The sequence below is a fragment of the Sapajus apella genome, unplaced genomic scaffold (assembly GCF_009761245.1).
Source record: "Sapajus apella isolate SASKATOON/1434 unplaced genomic scaffold, GSC_monkey_1.0 scaffold146, whole genome shotgun sequence".
Lineage (NCBI taxonomy): Eukaryota > Metazoa > Chordata > Mammalia > Primates > Cebidae > Sapajus > Sapajus apella.
Genome location: NW_022437086.1, coordinates 1757042 through 1778125, shown reverse-complemented (window position 1 = coordinate 1778125; position 21084 = coordinate 1757042). Strand labels below are relative to the sequence as shown.

At 42.9% G+C, this 21084-nt stretch overlaps 1 protein-coding gene and 2 pseudogenes across 9 annotated transcripts in view; 2 read left to right on the top strand and 1 right to left on the bottom strand.

Moving 5' to 3' along the window:
- The window catches only part of RABGEF1 (RAB guanine nucleotide exchange factor 1), a 77227-nt gene that overhangs the window by 8283 nt on the left and 47860 nt on the right, over positions 1-21084 (bottom strand). For all 8 annotated transcript variants that reach the window (XM_032264689.1, XM_032264690.1, XM_032264683.1 and 5 more), the window contains 3 exons: positions 9264-9345; positions 7232-7364; positions 5288-5379 (listed from right to left, as the gene is read on the bottom strand). In XM_032264689.1, coding sequence (XP_032120580.1) covers positions 5288-5379; positions 7232-7364; positions 9264-9345 — 307 coding nt within the window. The remainder of the gene's footprint in view (positions 1-5287; positions 5380-7231; positions 7365-9263; positions 9346-21084) is intronic.
- LOC116540895 lies at positions 3431-5037 on the top strand (annotated as a pseudogene). Its single transcript, XR_004264629.1, has one exon. The product of XR_004264629.1 is annotated as a nucleoporin SEH1 pseudogene (transcript).
- LOC116540959 lies at positions 18007-18104 on the top strand (annotated as a pseudogene).

Sequence of the window (21084 nt, the reverse complement as noted above, 5' to 3'; positions counted from 1 at the left end):
TAAACTTTAAACCACTTTCTTGTTAATCTTTATTTTTCAGTGTTCCTTCATCTTGCATCCTGTTCATCTTTATTGTTGACATTTTGAAAGCAAGTACAAGTAAATTATGTTTTATCTGGATATGTGTGTGGCTGCTATTGCCATGATGCCGGGCTGGGGTGGAAAAAGGGAAAGAAGGGAAGGAAAAGGAGAATAAGGGAAGACAAACACCCCCAGGGATCTCTTCCACATGCTTTATCCTGTGGCGACCCCTTCCTAGCGTTCTCTGGCCTGAAAGTTTTCATGGAACTCTTTGGACTCCTCGTGTGTGATTTCATCATTTGCACTGCTTTAAAATCTCAACTAGGAGATACAGGAGGAGAAGGCAACACACGGGAAACTCACTGCTGTCTAAGAATTTCCCTCCCCAGCCTGCCTGCTAGGGTTTACCCTTCAGAGCCCTGGAGAACTGCTCTATGTCTTCTCCCGGGGCTCTGCCTTGTTATAAGCAGGAAGCACAGGGCTGACTGTGTGTGTGTGTATACCATCCCCGTTGAGTCCAGGTGTCCAGGATGATCTTTAATGGAGTTGTGAAAACAAAGGCTATACCTCCAGGTCATGGCTTCTCAACATGGACATTTGGGGCTGGATAATTCTTTGCTGTAGGGAACCATCCTATGCACTATACAGTGTTGAGTAGCACCCTTGGACTCTACCCTAGATGTTAGCAGCATCCCCACTGCTGTGACATTTTAAATTGTCTCCAGACCCAGCTTGGTGGGCTCACACTTGTAATCCCAGTACTTTGGGAGGTATAGGTGGGAGGATCACTTGAGTCTAGGACTTCAAGAACAGCCTAGGCAACACGGTGAAACTGTCTCTACAGAATGTAAACAAAAATTAGCTGGGCGTGGTGGCACGTGCCTGTGGTCCCAGCTGCTAGGGAGGCTGAAGTGGGAGGATCGCTTGAGCCTGTGAGGTCAAGGCTGCAGTGAGCCATGATCATGCCACTGCACTCCAGCCTAGATGACAGAGAGCTCCTGTCTCAAACATAAATAAATAAATAAATAAATAAATAAAAATAAACATCTTCAGATGTTGTCAAATGTCCCCAGGGACCATTAGTGCCTGCTGAGAACCACTGCCCCCACAGCCACACAGAAGTCATGCAGGTAGAGCCAAATGCGAAAGGGTGTCTGTCAACATGAACGGATGAAGAAAACGCAGCACACATACACAGTGGAACTATCCAACCATGTAAAAGCATGGGATACGGTCATTTGCAACAACATGGATGAAAGAGGATATTTTGTTAAGCAAAATAAACCAGGCGCAGAAAGACAATCCTCACATGTTCTTACTCATTGGTGGGAGCTAAAAAATTAAAGTAACCGAAGGATGCTTTACCAGAAGGATGGTTACCAGGGCTGGGAAGGGTAGTGAGGGGCACGGGGGATAGTGGGGATGGCTAAGGGGTACCAAAACAGTTAGAAAGAATAAGACCTAGTATTTGCTAGCACAACAAGGGAACTACAGGCAAAGTGATTTAATTGTACATTTAAAAGTAATCAAGATAATATAACTGGATTGTCTGTAGCACAAGGGCTAAATGCTTCACAGGATGGACCCCATTCCCCCTAATGTAATTATGACTCATTACCTGCCTGGATCAAAACAGCTCATGGAACTCATAAATATATATGCCTATTAATGTACACACAAAAATTTAAAAAAGCAAAACAGAGAGAAAGGGAAACTTCCACCATCAGCCACAGGCCCTGACACTCTCCTTGTCCTGAACTCTTGGAGCCAAGAGGAACTGATGATGGACTCTCTGATCCCCTTCTTGGGGTGACACACTCTTCCTTTCAGAAGTCCTGAAGAGTGTACTTGTTAGACCTCAGAGCAGAGGCCTTAATGACTCTCTAAATTTTATGCAGTTCTCTTGAACAGGCCTCCTATTTGTTACTTGTCAGCTCGGAACATGAGTGCCCTGCCCTAGAAGAATGCCTCTCCTATTGAGTCCCACTATTTGTGGAACACAGCTATACTTCTCTGATCCTTCGAGCCACCCACCTCTACTTTCACCACTGATAGGTCACACAAACACTCGCCACCAGCTGACGCTCCAGTGAACCATCCTACCTGGGTGAAAGAGGCTAGGAAGCCCAGGGACTTCCCTATTACCAAAAGGCCGTAAAGGCTACGTGGCGTTGGCTGGGACAAAACTCCCATGGAACACTCTAACCATAAACCAGCTGATCTTGAACTTTCTAGTAAGAGTGAAGAAAAACACAAGTCCCAGGTCCATATTCAGGCTTTCAGAAGGCCTCCACGTTCAACCTCTTATGAGGTTCCCTGAGCCAAAGGCGCGGGGTTGGAGTAGTCATGACCGGTCATGAATTGACCCAAAGGAGTCAAAATTCATGATACCTATGCCATAGCCTAGCAGAAAAGCTTGGAAGAAAAAACCACAATAGTGTTTATCTGGGCCACTTGGATTCTACCTCCAGAACTTACTCAGGAAATCATAGAAAACAGTAATTTACTTAATAACAGGAGTTGACATGTGAAGATACACAAAGAGAAGCAGAACCTGAGAAAGTCAAAGAATCACATCAACAGAGAATGCCTGGAGCAGACCCTCTTGCAACTACAGAGGCAGTGAGATAACCCACTCCTTAGAGGACCCTTGGGGCTAGGGTCCTGAAAGACTCCACCTCCTTTTAACCCTGATAACAGCCTAAGCACACTTCCGTTTCTTTCTGTAGCTTGAGTGAATCTCTGGTTCCTATAACCAAAAAAGCCTACTCGATGGCCAGTCTCTAACACTGCTAGTATCAGTTGACCACTTCTTTTCCAGCAGAATTTCATTAACAATGTCTACATAAACAAGTCTTTCCAAGTCCTCTTTCTAATAAAGGAGACACTGGCCAAAGCTGAACATCCCTCCATTAAGATATATTTATTTATTTAAAAGACGGGGTTTCACCATGTTGGTCAGGCTGGTCTTGAACTCCCGACCTCAGGAGATCCACCTGCCTTGGCCTCCAAAGTGTTTGGATTACAGGCGTTAGCCCGGCCAAGAATTTTTTTTTTTTAATTTAAACTTTTGTATTGCATACTTTTGCTAGGTCGTTCCCATGAATGAGAAACAAACCTTATGAGGAGGCTGGACCTGTCTAGAACGGCAACACCACTCGATTTGGGGCACTGCATTTACTTCCTGATCAAACCAGAAATAATTCACAGTGCATCGCTAATTAACGACCAATCAGAGGCATCATTTTCATGTTACTCCAGTGTGAGGGCTACCTTGCCTTACCAGTTCCCATCGTCTATCCAGAATTATTTTAAATATGTAAATGCAACTGAATCTTAAGAAACTTATTCTATCATGGAAACAATCAGCTGAATAAAAACTATATTAAAAAAGTAGTACAGGAGCCCCGCGCCGCCGCCGCCGCCGCTGCCGCCGTCACTGCCCTCTTCGGAGGCGCGGGCCCGGCGGAAACCATGTTTGTACCGCGTAGCATCGCGGCCGACCACAAGGATCTCATCCACGATGTCTCTTTCGATTTCCACGGGAGGCGGATGGCTACCTGCTCCAGCGATCAGAGCGTTAAGGTCTGGGATAAAAGTGAAAGTGGTGATTGGCATTGTACTGCTAGCTGGAAGACACATAGTGGATCTGTATGGAGTGTAACATGGGCCCATCCTGAATTTGGACAGGTGTTGGCTTCTTGTTCATTTGACCGAACAGCTGCTGTATGGGAAGAAATAGTAGGAGAATCAAATGATAAACTGCGAGGACAGAGCCACTGGGTTAAAAGGACAACTCTGGTGGATAGCAGAACATCTGTTACTGATGTGAAGTTTGCTCCCAAGCACATGGGTCTTATGTTAGCAACCTGTTCAGCGGATGGTATAGTAAGAATATATGAGGCACCAGATGTTATGAATCTCAGCCAGTGGTCTTTGCAGCATGAGATCTCATGTAAGCTAAGCTGTAGTTGTATTTCTTGGAACCCTTCAAGCTCTCGTGCTCATTCCCCCATGATCGCTGTAGGAAGCGATGACAGTAGCCCCAATGCAATGGCCAAGGTTCAGATTTTTGAATATAATGAAAACACCAGGAAATACGCAAAAGCTGAAACTCTTATGACAGTCACTGATCCTGTTCATGATATTGCATTTGCTCCAAACTTGGGAAGATCTTTCCATATTCTAGCAATAGCAACCAAAGATGTGAGAATTTTTACATTAAAGCCTGTGAGGAAAGAACTGACTTCCTCTGGTGGGCCAACAAAATTCGAACTCCATATAGTGGCTCAGTTTGATAATCATAATTCTCAGGTCTGGCGAGTGAGTTGGAATATAACAGGAATAGTGCTAGCATCTTCAGGAGATGATGGCTGTGTAAGATTGTGGAAAGCTAATTATATGGACAATTGGAAGTGTACTGGTATTTTGAAAGGTAATGGGAGCCCAGTCAATGGGAGTTCTCAGCAGGGAAACTCAAATCCTTCCCTAGGTTCAAATATTCCAAGTCTTCAGAATTCATTAAATGGATCTTCTGCTGGCAGAAAGCACAACTGAGTACAAGCTAACTGGAGTAACTTTGCTGTTTTGCTGCTTGTTGCATGCACACAGGAATGGAAAGCGAGCTCCTTTTCCCCTTCCCCAGCGCCATTTTGACCTCTCCCAAGATACACCAGCAGCCTGCTTACTACTAAACAACCCAAAAGGCCTTTAAAAATACAGTGTATATTTTTTCGTACTAGTCAGTTTGTTGACACTATTTGAAACTTTTGAAATATAAATGAAGAGGCTTTCTGTTGAGATGTTGTCACCAAAACAATTTTTTGAAATGTTCCTCAAACTAACTTGGGTTTAAAGATTAAAAGGGTTGTTAACCTTCTTATATAAGTAGTTGAGAGGAGGGGAAATATCACTTTAATTTTTTGGGAAAATATAGACATATTTCTTTTGCTTTCTTAAAACAGCTTAAAATGAACTTTTATAATTTTAATTTGAAGATTAAATATTTTTCATTAAAAAAAAAAAAGTAGTACAAAAAAAAAGGGAAAAAATTTATTCTACAATCCCTGAAAATAAAGGAAGAAGAGTTAACCTGCTATTCTGAATGCCATCAAATTCATAAAACTAACAATCTTACAAATCACTTTTACCAATTTCAATGTACCTTCGACAATCTGCATTTTAGAAATGTATAGACTAATATTATAGCAAAATGTTAGCCTTAAGGGGAAAACATCCCAATGAAAAGGCTCTTGGTTTCACTGACCTGTGATTGCCTTTACCACCATATCAGATACTTCTGGAACGTCTTCATTCACAGGGACACACAGCATCTGAGGTGTAACCCAGCGCAGGGCTCTAAAGAGAAAGGCAGTAAACAAGATCTCTGAGGACAAACCATAGTCATGTGTCTTGTTACCTCCTTCAGTTCAGGGAAAGCTGGAGTGTCGCTGACCACTGAATCGCAGGCCCACACACATCACCCTTGCAAGTACCAGCAGCTCAAATGACGTGACAAAGCAGCTAGGATCCTAAAATGAGACTTCTCTTCTTCACTTATCACAAGAATGGAAGACCATCTTACTGACTGAAATTACATTATGCAGTACTACCAAGAATGAAATGCACTCGGTATTGGAAAGTGACCATTTGAGGATTGGCTGCTGCCTGTTCTCACTGCCCACTGTGTTAATGTGCTTTTACACTCAGTTCTCAACTTCTTTTTCTTTTTTCCTTTTGAGATTATGTCTCACTCTGTTGCCCAGGCTGGAGTGCAGTGGCATGATCTCAGCTCACTGCAGTCTCTTGCCTCCTGGCTGCATTGAATTGTTATTGCTCCACTGCACACCAGGCTTGGTAACAGAGCAAGACCTTTTATCAAAGAGAAAAATATTAAATATTTCTTCCAAATAAAATTCATTCTAAGATATATAACTGCTAAAAAAGCCTTTTTTTTTTTTTTTTTTTGAGACAGAGTACCACTCTGTCACCCAGGCTGAAGTGCAGTGGCACAATCTTGGCTCACTGCAACCTCTGGCTCCCTGCTTCAAGCAATTCTTCTGCCTCAGCCTCCTGAGTAGCTGAGACTACAGGTGTGCACCACCATGCCCAGCTAATTTTTTTATTTTTTTAGTTGAGACAGGATTTCACCATGTTGGCCAGGATGGTCTCAATCTCTTGACCTCATGATTCACCCGACTCGGCCTCCCAAAGTGCTGGGATTATAGGTGTGAGCCATCACGCCCGGCCTACTTTTAATTTTTTTTTATTTATTTATTTTTTGAGGTGGAGTCTCACTCTGTAGCCCAGGCTGGAGTGTAGTGGCGCGATCTCGGCTCACTGCAACCTCCGCCTCCTGGGTCCTGGTTCAAGCAATTCTCCTACCTCAGCCTCCCAAGTAGCTGGGATTATAGGCACGAGCCACCATGCCCAGCTAACTTTTGTATTTTTCAGTAGAGACAGCGTTTCACCATGTTGGCCAGCCTGGTCTTGAACTCCTGACCTCGTGATCTGCCCGCCTCAGCATCCCAGTGTGCTGGGATTACAGGCGTGAGCCACTGCACCTGGCCCTGATTTTTTATTTTTTTGAGATGGAGTCTCGCTCTGTTGCCCAGGCTGGAGTGTGGTGGCGCAATCTTGGCTCACTGCAACCTCCACCTCCTGGATTCAAGCTATTCTTGTGCCTTAGCCTCCCAAGTAGCTGGGATCACAGGCGTGTGCCACCATGCCTGGCTAGTTTTTGTATTTTTAGTAGAGACGGGGTTTTACCATGTTCCCCAGGCTGGTCTTGAACTCCTAGCCTCAAGTGATCCACCCACCTCAGCCTCCCAAAGTGCTGGGATTACAGGTGTGAGCCACCATGCCCAGCCGACATACACTGCCTTGATATGGATATTCACAGCTTCCTGCCTGAGGACATGATAATGGACCAAGAAAACAAGTCCTTCTATTCCTTGGAGATTTCAGAGATTTAAAACAATCTCCAACACCAAACACAACTCTTACCAAAAGCTGCCTTGAAGCAGATGGATAAGAGAGGTCACCACATTCCTCGTCTTTCTGACACCACAGAGCAGCTTCCACTCTAAGGAGGCAGGAACATGAGCTGTTGCTTTCTCTTAAGGTTTGAAACTCAGGTGCCTTATTTTCCCCCAATGAGTTCTTCCACTAGCAGGTAGTAAGTATAAAGCAAAACAAAATAAGCAACTACCTTATCCTCTTTTGAATGGCAAGATCTTTCTTCTCATCATCAGTAGTTTCTGGACAGAACACATATTTATAGAGACGAGTCATGATGTACTTTTCAATCTGATCCATTATCTTCTCAACCCTTTCTGGAGGCACTGAAATAATCAAACAGAATAGCTCAAGAGAGTATATATATGTTATTTTTTTGAGACAGGGCCTAGCTCTGTCACCCAGGTTGGAGTGCAGTGGCACCATCTTGGCTCACTGCAACTTCTACTTCCTGGGCTGGAGCTATCCTCCTACCTCAGCCTCCCAAGTAGCTGGGACCACAGGCACATGCCACCATGCCTAATTTTTGTACTTTTTTTTGTAGGGGTTTTCACCATGTTGCCCAGGATGGTCTCAAACTCCTGGGCTCAAGCAACCTACCTGCCTTAGCCTCCCAAAGTACTGAGATTATAGGCATAAGCCACCATGCCCAGCCAAGAGTATATTTTCATAGTACTTTCTACACAGCAAAAAACTAATTTATTAGAAATACATGTGAAACCTTGTCTCTACTAGAAATATAAAAAATTAGCTGGGTATGGTGGGGTGCACCTGTAGTCCCAGCTACTCAGTGGCTGAGATGGGAGAATCATTTGAACCCGGAAGGCAGAGGTTGCAGTGAGCCAAGATCATACCACTGTACTCCAGCTTGGGTGATACAGTGAGATTCCGTCTCAACAACAACAAACAACTAAAAAAAAAAAAACCTTACTTCAACTGTTTGGCTGCCTTCCACAGCAACCTCAGTTCTAACTGAAGTCATCTGGCAGGACCTAACAGTGTGCACCTGCCAAATGGGGAGACCTCAGCAAGGTCACTCCCCGTACTACATTACAAAGGTATTTGTGGGCCGGGCGCGGTGGCTCAAGCCTGTAATCCCAGCACTGTGGGAGGCCGAGGTGGGTGGATCACAAGGTCAAGAGATCGAGACCATCCTGGTCAACATGGTGAAACTCCGTCTCTACTAAAAATACAAAAAATTAGCTGGGCATGGTGGTACATGCCTGTAATCCCAGCGACTCAGGAGGCTGAGGCAGGAGAATTGCCTGAACCCGGGAGACGGAGGTTGCAGTGAGCCGAGATCGTGCCATTGCATTCCAGCCTGGGTAACAAGAGCGAAACTCCGTCAAAAAAAAAAAAAATAAAAAAAAAATAAAAAAGGTATTTGCAACTCTCAAGACTGCCGAATGCTGATGAAACATACCCTTTCATTTCTCTGAGGCTTACCATACACCTTAGAGCTCTCTGAGGTACACATATGGGGCAGACTTCTCAGATGCACACATATGCGAAGGACATCCTAAAGTCTACTATCAGTGGAGGGTGAATTCACAAAGAATCCATAAAAACCTGAAGCACCCACCCCCCGACTTTTTTTTTTTTTAACTATTAATACAATGACTCACCAAAATGGTGACTCCAAGATGGGAAATTCATTTAGAAAAGCCTTTCAAGAAGTTTTTTTCTCTCTTTTTTTGTGAGACAGAGTCTTACTCTGTTGCCCACGCTGTAGTGCCGTGGTGCAATCTCAGCTCACTGCAACCTCTGCCTTCCTGGTTCAAGTGATTCTTGTGCCTCAGCCTCCCAAGTAGCTGGGATTACAGGGGTGCGCCCCAACACCCAGCTAGTTTTCGTATTTTTAGTAGAGATGGTGTCTCACCAAGCTGACCAGGCTGGTCTCAAGTTCCTGGCCTAAACTGATTGCCTACTTTAGTCTCCCAAAGTGCTGGGATTACAGGCGTGAGCCACTGTGCCCGGCCCCAAGAGGTTTTTGTCTCCTCCACCCCCTGCCCCAATGGAGTTACTAAACACTACTCAATAAATTATCCAATTGCTCCTGATACACACGGTACAGTTCAAAGGCACTGCTAAGTATAAGATCAGCTCCCAGGACGTCAGTGAGGTTATGGCATGAAGTCTACAAACCAGCCAGATCATCAGAGAAAGAAAGAAATTCTTTCTTTCCTGTGCAATACCCGCAATCTCCCAATGGCTAATAGTGTTACCTTTTCCGCGAGTCTGCATCCTTTCAGCCACACTGTGGTAGAAATCCTGAGCACACTCTGACTGTTCTTCAATGCTTAGGTCCTGAAACAAAGAAACAAAGAGGCCACTTGTAGTTGAAGAAAGTGCAGAAGCACAGCTCTACATTCTAAGAAGTTTCCAAAAGAAAGCCACTCCTTGTACCAGTAGTAAGCCTAAAAGTACTCACAGATTATATTAATCCTGCAGGGGAGTAAAACCTATCCATTATTATTATTTACAATATCCACTGTTGCAGGGCTTTTCCTTAGTTCACCTAAAGATGGGGTCCTGCTGGGCGCGGTAGATCATGACTGTAATCCCAGCACTTTGGGAGGCCTAGGAGGGTGGATCACAAGGTCAGGAGTTCAAGACCAGCCTGGCCAAGATGGTGAAATCCCGTCTTTACTAAAACTACAAAAATTAGCCAGGAGCGGTGGTAGGCGCCTATAATCCCAGCTACTTGGGAAGCTGAGGCAGAATTGCTTGAACCTGGGCAGCAGAGGTTGCAGTGAGCTGAGATCATGCCACTGCAGTACAACCTGGGCCACAGAATGAGACTCTGTTTCAAAAAAAAAAAAAAACATGGCCGGGCGCGGTGGCTCACGCCTGTAATCCCAGCACTGTGGGAGGCCGAGGCGGGTGGATCACGAGGTCAAGAGATCGAGACCATCCTGGTCAACATGGTGAAACCCCGTCTCTACTAAAACTACAAAAAATTAGCTGGGCATGGTGGCGTGTGCCTGTAATCCCAGCTACTCAGGAGGCTGAGGCAGGAGAATTGCCTGAACCCAGGAGGCGGAGGTTGTGGTGAGCCGAGATCGCGCCATTGCACTCCAGCCTGGGCAACAAGAGCGAAACTCCGTCTCAAAAAAAAAAAAAAACAAATAGATGAGGTCCTTGTCCGTCTCATGGCCACAAAAATTTAGGCTCGCAGACAGTTTGATTGGTAAGACAGGGTTTTATTAGGTGAAAAGAAAGAAAAGGGGGAAATGGAACACTTACAAGTCCAGAGTCCCTGCTAGAGTGCTTCCCGCCAGCAGGTAGAATCTCTGGTTCCACAGAGAAAGAAGAGGGGCCACATTCCTCCTCGCTACAAATGGGTGAACTTCCTGAAGCTCTACCCCAGGGGGAAGCCTGGTTGTAGTTTTTCTGGGGACCACTTTCCACCTGGCTGTCTCACCATGAGCATCTCATTCTTTTTGCTATATCTACATATTCTTACATAGATTTAAAGCCTATTTTGATAATTTACGTATTTTATGGACATTTCTCTTTATCTACTGAATCATTTTTGGTACATTCCAAATATTAACTGACATTCCATTATATTAACTGACTTATTCGACTACCCTCTACCACTGTGCATTTGGGTTGCTTCCCCTCTTTCACTATTGTGCACTGTAGCTATAAATAATTTTGTAAGGACTATATCCTTTTGGGTTACTTTTCTGTGCTACATTTCCAAAAGTGGCATTAACTGCTTAATAAGAATAAACAACTTTATAGCTCTAGGTATCTATTGCTAGCCACACTCCTCAGAAGCTCAGTGTACACTGCCATTAACCACACGTATGTGCTTATTTCCCTATGGCCCTGACAACACTGGGCTTGATCATTTTTATTTGGTTTTACTGATTCTATAGGTTTAATATATGTATTTATTCCTCACTTTCTGCCAAATAATATTTAAAGTCTATGTAAAAGATAAATGCAGTTCAGCACAACAGACTAGAAAAGAAAAACAAATGACTGTAATCCCAGTGCTCTGGGAGGCAGAGGCGAGAGGATCGATTGAGCCAAGGAGTTCAAGACCAGCCTGGGCAACATAGTGAGACCTCATCTCTAGTAAATATATATAGATATATATTAGAAAATTAAAAAAAAAATTTTAATAGAAGTAAACCAAAAAAATTAAACATGGAGAGAGACCAAAAGTAGAGCCACAGATGACAAGACAGAAATGTTTTCCTGGAAGATGTCTAAATTAGTAAAGAGTCAGCCCATACATCTATCGCTAAACTTTTTAGCAATCATCACTAAGATGAAAACAGTTATATAATTCAGGGTTCAAAAGATGAAAGCACACTAATTCTTCAGGTGAAATTCTGACACTAAAATAGGAAATTTCTCCCAAGGGTTCTCATAAGGATGTCACAGTAGAAGTCCATGAATGAGGCTGAGAACAAACCCCCAGGACTGGCTGCCACATCTACACAGGCCAATGACATCACATGCCAAGGGTGTGTCATATATCCTGTGGAAGCATGCAGCAGTCTAACAGACTGGCTGAACTCTAAAAGAATGGCAGGAAACTCGGGGTCGGGGCAATCACCTCGTTCCCTCAGTGAAAATGGTAAAGTATTCATGGCACTTTGTGATCACCTCCACTGAAGCCCTCACTTCTTGTCAACTAGTTACCCATATATGTGCCATTTGGATGAATTAAAATTGATCCCTCATCTATAAAAGCCTGGGTACTACCTTTAGTAAAGTTCATATATTTCACTATATTAAACTCTTATTTATATTCAGGACTTTCCACTTTTGCCTTCACTTTGCCTGAGTTTTATTTTTTATTGCACAGATTTTAAAAAAGTTAATACTAGGCCGGGTGCGGTGGCTCACACCTGTAATCCCAGCACTTTGGGAGGCCGAGGCGGGTGGATCACAAGGTCAAGAGCTCGAGACCATCCTGGTCAACATGGTGAAACCCCGTCTCTACTAAAACTACAAAAAATTAGCTGGGCATGGTGGCACGTGCCTGCAGTCCTGGCTACTCGGGAGGCTGAGGCAGGAGAATTGCCTGAACCCAGGAGGTGGAGGTTGCGGTGAGCCGAGATCGCGCCATTGCACTCCAGCCTGGATAACAAGAGCAAAACTCCGTCTCAAAAAAAAAAAACAACAAAAAAAGTTAATACTATTAATCCTTTTACATGGTCATTAAAAACAATTCTTTCGGCAAGGAGCAGTGGCTCACGCCTGTAATCCCAGCACTTTGGGAGGCCAAGGCGGGTGGATCACCTGAGGTCAGGAGTTCGAGACCAGCCTGGCCAACATGGTGAAACTCTCTCTCTACTAATAACACAAAAATTAGCCAGGCATGGTACTGCACACCTGTAGTCCCAGCTACTCAGGAGGCTAAGGCGGAAGAATCATTTGAACCCGGGAGGAGGAGGCTGCAGTAAGCTGAGATCACACCATTGCATTCTAGCCTGGGCAACAAGAGAGGCAGAATCTGCCTTAAAAAAAAAAAAAAAAAAAAATTTTTTTTTTGGTTTTTTAGTTTTTTTTCTCGTTTTTCAAAAATATATAAAGATAACATCTCACTGTGTTGTCCAGGCTGGTCTTAGACTCCTGGGCTTAAGTGATCCTCCTGCCTTGACCTCCCAAAGTGCTAAGATTACAGGTGTGAGCCACCCTGCCCAGGCAAAACAGTTTAATAGTTCAATTTTAGTCTCCCTCACACCTGAAATAGTATCCTTATCTACTTTCCTTTTTTTTTTTTTTTTTTTTACCCCCGAGATGGACTCTCTCTCTCTCACCCAGGCTGGAGTGCAGTGGTGTGATCTCACTGCAACCTCTGCCACCTGGGTTGAAGTGATCCTCCAGCCTCAGCCTCCCAAGTAGCTGGGATTATAGGCATGCACTACCACACCCAGCTTTTTTTTTTTTTTTGAGACAGTCTTGCTCTGTTTCCCAGGCTGGAGAACAATGGCGGGATTTCGGCTCACTGCAACCTCTGCCTCCTGGTTTAAGCGATACTCCTGCCTCAACCTCCCAAGTAGCTAGGATTACAGGAAAGTACCACTACGTGTCTGGCTAATCTTTGTATTTTTAGTGGAGACAGAGTTTCACCATGTTGGCGAGGCTGGTCTTGAACTCCTGGCCTCAAGTGATCCAGCTGCCTTGGCCTCCCAAAGTGCAGGGATTATAGGCATTAACCACCATACCCAGCCCATATCCTAATCTACTTTCTTTCCAATATTTTCATGTTTAGTTCTTTGATTTGACTGGAATGTACGGTGCATGGTATGAAACAGAATTAAAATTAACTCTATACATTTGTCATCATCATTAAAAGTTAGTAAAGCACGACCTCGCTTCCCCTCGTCTTCCCAGTTGTCATGTAACTTGCTTCTGAGAAACTATATCTATTTCTGAAATCCATGGTTTATTTCACTGTTCAATATTTTCATTTTTTACACAAATCTCAAGTGTTATGACTTTCATTTCAGAATATATTTAAAAGTCTGCTGGATTTAGAAGCCTCCCCGCTTCACAAATTCCTGCTTTTTACCCCCTCACAAAAAAATTATATGGTATATTTGTATCCTTGGTTTTCTAGAATAACTAATGTAACGCTGTAATTTAAATGATATTTTAAGTGTTTATACTGACTTGCAACGTAATTTTTTTTTTTTTTTTTTTGAGACAGTCCCAGGCTGCAGTGCAGTGACACTATCTTGATTCACTGAAACCTCCACCTCCCAGGTTCAAGTGATTCTCTGGCTTCAGCCTCCTGAGTAGCTAGGACTACAGGAGTGCGCCACCACGCCTGGCAAATTTTTGTATTTCTAGTAGACACGGGGTTTCGCCACATTGGCCAGGCTGGTCTCAAATGCCTGACCTCAAATGATCCGCCCGCCTCCCAAAGTGCTGAATCACAGGTGTGACCCACCATGACCGGTCACCATCAAACTGTCTTTTAATTCTTTGAATGAACTTCTAATTTGCTACATTAAATTATCAATCTTTAACATTCTTTATTGCTGTCATCTTTAAAAATTACTGTTTAAAAACAATATGCTTGGCTGTTTAATTTTTTTATCACTAGTATGTACACTGTAAGTAAATTTTGTGGACTTATCTTGCCATGTTGCTATATTTGTATTTCTATTACTGTTCTGTTTTCCCTTGGATTTTCTTGATAAGATTATTTTTTTCCTGGATTTCCTAAAAATTACATTTGTATTCATTCTAAAAGCAATCATTACATGATTAGTAGAACTCAAGCCGCTGTACTAATTACATAAAAAGGTCAAGAAAATGCTCAGACGGGTTTCAATTTAAATGGGAAGACTGAATGCAATCATTACAATATTCTATAACTAGAAAAAAGAAGGACAAAGTACCATGGAGCATACTGTAAGTCTCACTTTTTTTTTTTTGAGACGGAGTCTCGCTCTGTTGTCCAGGCTGGAGTGCAGTGGCACAATCTCGGCTCACTGCAACCTCTGCCCTCGGGTTCAAATGATTTTCCTGACTCAGCCTCCTGAGCAGCTGGGATTATAGGTGCGTGCCACTACACAAGCTAATTTTTGTATTTTTAGTAGAGATGGAATTTTGCCATGTTGGTCAGGCTGGTCTCGAACTCCTGACCTCGTGATCCACCTGCCTCGGCCTCTCAAAGTGCTGGGATTACAGGCATGAGCCACCGTGCCCGACCAAGTCTCACTTTTTCTACTGGAGCTGTCCCCTTCTGTAGATAGGTATGGTGGTAACAACAGTAATTGTGCTTATTCCATACTAAAGCCTGTTGTGAAATGGTGGTGACCAGATCTTTCTAGTGATGCTCGTGAGAAAGGCTGTCATCTTCCTGCTCTGCAGTGTGAACCCAAGTAGATCCAGAACTACTCTATGAGAAAAGTTCTGATGCTACCCACCCTACCCCCACTGTTGACTGTGAAAAAGCATCCTCAATCTGAGCATGCTCCGTAGGTGAAATGCAAGACTTCATTACCACCATCTGACACCTCTATTTCCAGTTCTCCAAGGAGACTTCCATCTAGCCCTCATCTATAAATTGATGAAATACATTTAGATTAAAAATTCTCTAAGTTTTATCTCTGTACTAAATTAGATCACCAGACAAATACATCTATGGACTACACTTCAGGTCTGCTGGAGATATTTTTTCAGAGAACTAGTTTTAGTTTTAAGCCTGGATTTTTTACCTTTTTAGACAAGGATCTTGCTGTGTTGCCCAGGCTGGAGTGCAGTGGTGCCATCTCGGCTCACTGCAACCTCTGCTTCCCAGGTTCAAGTGCCTCAGCCTCCCCTGCAGCTGGGATTACAGGCACCTGCCACCACACACAGCTAATATTTGTATTTTTAGTAGAGACAGGACTTCACCATGTTGGTAAGGCTACTCTCAAACTCCTGGCCTCAAGTGATCCACCCGCCTTGGCCTCCCAAAGTGCTGGGATTACAGGTGTGAGCCACATACCCAGCCAAGAGGAGGTTTTTGTTCCCCGCCCCCCACTATTAAACCCTTAAGTCTAACTTTAATATGCGGGACAACATTTTAACTGATATTTGCATTATTATCTGATTATTCCTAAAATCTGAAACACTTGTGGTCCCAAGGCTTTCGGATAAGGGATACTCAATCTGCAGTGCTTGCTTCCAACTAGAAACCCTATGAGCTCCTTTTAGAGACCCAAGGGGCCTGTCTTACCGGCGTCAGGGGATCATATTCTCCTCCCCTAGCTCCGCACAATCCCTGTAACTTTACAATTCAGAAAACTCATGTTCTATTTCTATTGCAGTTTACGCTCTAGTACAGTATGTAAAGAATCTCCCGTGCCACTGTCTCTCATCCTGCTTTTCATTCTTGTAGGACTTACCACTATGTTACAGATCTGCTTATTGTGCATTTCCCCCACTAAAATGTCAGTTCCACAATATCCCCATGCCTAGAACAGAGCCAGGCATATGGTTAGTGCTCAGTATGGGCTGAATGAATAAATGTGGCCTTTTATTAGCATTCCTCCCTTTATAATATGCTGAAGACAATCCTCCATAGATCTCTTTCTACCCATCTGTGAGCACAGGCAACAACTGCCTTGTTTTGCAAGGATATCCACATAGCAAATAGCTTTGGGAGACAGAGAGAGGACCTCCTTCAAGAAAAAAGGGGAGATTGCTTACTGTCTAGTATAATACGGATCCCTAAGTCCAACCTTCCTTTCTTCTAATGCAACTCACTGCATGCACAGGCTTTCCCTGGTCTTCTCTGCATTATCCCATAGGAAAAGACACTCAGGGGATTAGCACAAATGCAAACGCTCTGGCTACTGCTACTGCTGTAAGGAATTGGCCTTTGTCTCTGACCCAGGAGACTTGTGTCTTTTGCTGGTATACCGTGGCAGGTGAATTTGTTAGCCTGCAAATAAGGTACCTCTCAGAACCCTCACAGTATTTGCCAAAGGAGCAAAGTGAGAGCAGGTTTGTGTTGGTAAGTTCTTTTAGGTTCTACAAAACTCCAAAAAGTCTGTCATAGTTTTCCAAGAAAAAAAGACAGTAGTGAAAGTAAACCCTATCCTCAAGTATTCTCTAATCATTGTATGGGATCATCTTTTCTATACTATCTGAGTAAAACTGTCATTTTACTTTTCTAAAATAAATTTTTTTCTTTGTGATGAAAACATTGACAAGAGGATATCTTTCTTTGAATATTATGCTGAGAGGCACTGTGTATACTTTCTTAACAGCCTGGCTGACATCTTTGTTTCCATCTCCAGTTTTGAAAACCTTTGACTATTTTCCTTAACTATGTTTTCTGTGTATTTCATCCAGAACTCCCATCATTAGAATTTGAATAGCTATGATCTACTTTCTGGGTTCATTAACTTTTGTCTGTACCTGCTGTTAACTGTTTAATCTACAGGTTTTAGCTTTGATGTATTTTTTTGTATTACCAAACTGTGCTGTCTTCAGTAATTTTTTTAAAGGAAAAGAAACATATTAGGGTTTTAATCCTCTTTAAAAATGAAACATTAACATTTAAAGTGTGCTAAGCATACAGTCTTCATATTCTAAGAAAGTCCACCTCACCAGGGAATATATCTTGAGGTCACTAGTAACTAGTAGAACACAGATTTCAACATTTCCACATTTAGATGAAGAAAACAGGGCAAAAGTAACTGATTTTGTCAAATGCAATTACTGGCAAAATGAAGGTGGTGGGAACTGTTATAGTATGTATGCTCATTTCGCAACTCAAAAAAGAAAAAGCCAGAAATCCATCATTTTTAGCAGCTAGACAGTGTCTAAGGAACTCACATGTTCTTTAAAAAGGTCATCATAAAATTATTTTTAGCGTAAGAAATGTTTCAACCACTGTCTTTTCTTTATTGAATGAAATGTATAGTGGGCTAAGTAACCCAGTTACTTCCATGCTACAAGTTGCACAAGAGACACAAAGGGCAGACAGCAGTGTCCAGACTGCCAAAAAGCAGAATTCCCAAAGACATTTTGTTTGTTTAAAATACTCTGATGTCACTAGAGTCCGAGCAGATACAGCGTTATTCATGAAAATCTAGAGGACCTGCAGTGTCCTATTGGCCTTCTTTACTAAGTATGTGGAATTATTAAACATGTGGTACTAAAAATCAGAGAACACATTCCTGAATAGGAGTTCATTAATGTAACTGTGAGATAAACTTACTTTTCTGTTTACCTACTGGTTACTTCAGCTTCCCAACAGGCTTGGGGAAGGTCAAAGTATTCATAGATGAGAAAAGATGAACTCGCTTTTCATGAATTATGACAAGAAACTTAAAGAAAAAAAAATCTTGTAGAGGCAGCTAAGCCTCCTTCACCACCACAACATGGGCGGATCTCAGCGGCTGACCATGCAGCTTGAACCTCACTTTAGTAACTCAAACCACTGTGCTCAGCTCTTTCCTCTAAACGAGCATGTGGAACATGACCTCACGCTAGATGTTTCTGTGGTTCATAAGTGTGACTGCTGGGTTTTCACGTATGAGGTATGCCTCCCTCAAGCCTTGTTACGACACTGGCATATTGCCTGTCGGATGTGAAGAAAGAGGGAAAAAAGACCTCATGTGTGTAAGGGTGGAACTTGGCTGTGACAGGGCTCAGCTTGGCAGTGCTTCCTGAATACTTCCTGAATCTGGACTTCACTTATTGTGAGAGTCTCACAGCATTTCTTCAGGTGAGGGTTATTGTCTTTAATTTCTTCTTTGGGAACACACTGTGTTGCCTTCTTCAAAATCTCAGCAACCTTTAACAAGTCCTTGTAGAAGCCCTCAATGCTATACATTTTTACCTCCTCCACCAATTTTTGGCTGCTGTGTGCTGCGAGCTCAGTTTCTTCCAATGTTTGTTTATCTTATTCCACAGCCTCCTTCAGCTGCTTTTCTAACTTGACTTCTTCTATCAATATCTTGTCTGTAGAGGGAGTATCTGTCCTCCATTTGGTTTGGATCCACATCCTCTTCCAAGTGCTGGCAACTGTTCTTTTGTTTTGCAGCTGTGTGCAGAACTGAGGAGAGGGCCTGAAGACAATGCCAACACCGGGAGACTGCGTGGCACCAGCATCACGCATGGAGCTACCATGGCTGCACCGAGATGATGTTTTAAGCTTCCCCTCGCCTATCACTATATGCTTCTGTGACATGTTTTTAATTATTTTTATTCATTCATGTCCTTCAACATAATTATCAAATATATTTTATCTACATTTTTTTTTTTTTTTTTTTTTGAGACGGAGTTTCGCTCTTGTTACCCAGCCTGGAGTGCAATGGCGTGATCTTGGCTCACTGCAACCTCCGCCTCCTGGGTTCAGGCAATTCTCCTGCCTCAGCCTCCTGAGTAGCTGGGATTACAGGCACGTGCCACCATGCCCAGCTAATTTTTTGTAGTTTTAGTAGAGACAGGGTTTCACCATGTTGACCAGGATGGTCTCGATCTCTTGACCTCATGATCCACCCGCCTCGGCCTCCCAAAGTGCTGGGATTACAGGCGTGAGCCACCGCGCCCACCTTTTATCTACTTTTGTTCCTTATGACTTACAGATTCTGACAGCTCGGAACTCTTCCCACTGCCTCACTTCTCATCCTCAGTGCTTCTAATTTTAAAACTGGGCCCTGGGTATCCCTGTTGAAGTTCTCACAATAATTAAACCCTATTTGCTGGTTAAAGTTTCTTTGTTTTGGATACATACTTCGGTTCTTTTGTAAGTAATTACATAGCAGGGCAAACTACTCCTTGCACAAATACATAGTTTAGAACAGTGGAATCATTTTAAGGTATAGGAGGGCACTTATCTTTCTACTTATTCTGGGAAAGATCATGGGAATGCAGATATAGCCATGTCTTAAAAACTATATATTTTTTCTCCTCATTTAGGTACAAAGTTTTAAGTCCAAATAATATAATCAGTATTAGAATTTTACAGGACTGGCTACAAAAAGAACAATGAAAGAAGCAAAAGGCCGGGCGCGGTGGCTCACCCCTGTAATCCCAGCACTTTGGGAGGCTGAGGTGGGTGGATTATGAGGTCAGAGGTTCAAGACCAGCCTGACTAACATGGTGAAACCCCATCTCTACTTAAAATGCAAAAAAATTAGCCAGGCATGGTGGCATGTCCCTGTAAACCCAGCTACTTGGGAGCCTGAGGCAAGGGAATTGCTTGAACCAGGGAGGTGGAGGTTGCAGTGAGCAGATATCATGCCATTGCACTCCAGCCTGGGTGACGGAATGAGACTGTCTCAAAAAAAAAAAAAAAAAAAAAAAAAAAAAAAAAGCATTAATGCAATATCCAGCAAAATAAAGGGTATTTTGAGAAAGTAGAGCCTGCCCCCTTTAACAGTAGAACAGGCTACACTTTCATAATAGGAAAAAATGTATCTGAGGGATTTATTAACACTTCACAAGGGTAGGATTTAAACAGTTTGAGTAGCAAAAGAGTTTTCCCATAAGTTTTATTTACTTTTATTTAACTATAGTCCAAAGATGTGCTGTGAAAATGTTTTCATATAAATAATTCACTGTAAAAAGTTATTTACAAAGCCACAGTCCTCATTCAGTTAGGTAATACGGTTTTCTAGTCATGATGGAAAAGGTTAACATTTAATTGGGTCTACATAATGTTATAAAATTGCCCTCACCACATAAAGCTCTGTCTAGAAGACAAAGAGTTGTATGTTCTTCATTTCATGAGTGACCATATATATCCCTGAATCATGATCAATCTCAGACCTTCGAGAAGCTTGGTTCTTAAGGTGAGGTTCTTAAATTCAAGTTAGGCCAGGCCTGGTGGCTCAATCCTGCAATCCCAGCACTTTGGGACACCGATGGGCGGATCACATGAGGCTAGGAGTTCATGACCAGCTTGGCCAACACAGCGAAACCCCATCTCTACTAAACATACAAAAAATTAGCTGGGCATGGTGGTACACACCTGTAATCACAGCTATTTGGGAGGCTGAGGCATAAGAACTGCCTGAATCCAGGAGGCAGAGGTTGCAGTGAGCCAAGATTGTGCCACTGCACTACAGCCTGGGCAACAGAGCAAGACTCTATCTCAAAAAAAAGAAAAAGAAAATCAGGTTGGGCATGGTAGCTCACTCCTGTAATCCCAGGACTTTGGGAGGTTGAGGCAGGCGGATCACTTGAGGTCAAGAGTTCAAGACCAGCCTGACCAACATGGTGAAATCCCATTTCCACTAAAAAAAAAAAAAAAAAAAAAAATGCAAAAATCGGCTGTGCATGTGGGCACATGTGTGTAATCCCAGCTACTTGGGAGGCAGAGGCAGGAATATCATGTGACACTAGAAGGTGGAGGTTGCAGTGAGCTGAGATCATGCCACTGCACTCCAGCCTGGGCAACAAAACAAGACTCTAATCTCAAAAAAAAAAAAAAAAAAAAAAAAAAAAATTCAAGTTATGTTGTACAGATTAAGGTTTTAAAATTAAGCTTTATTAATTTGGCTCAACAACTTAAATTCTTGCTATGATGATTAGTAAGAACAGAAAAATAGCTGATGACAATTG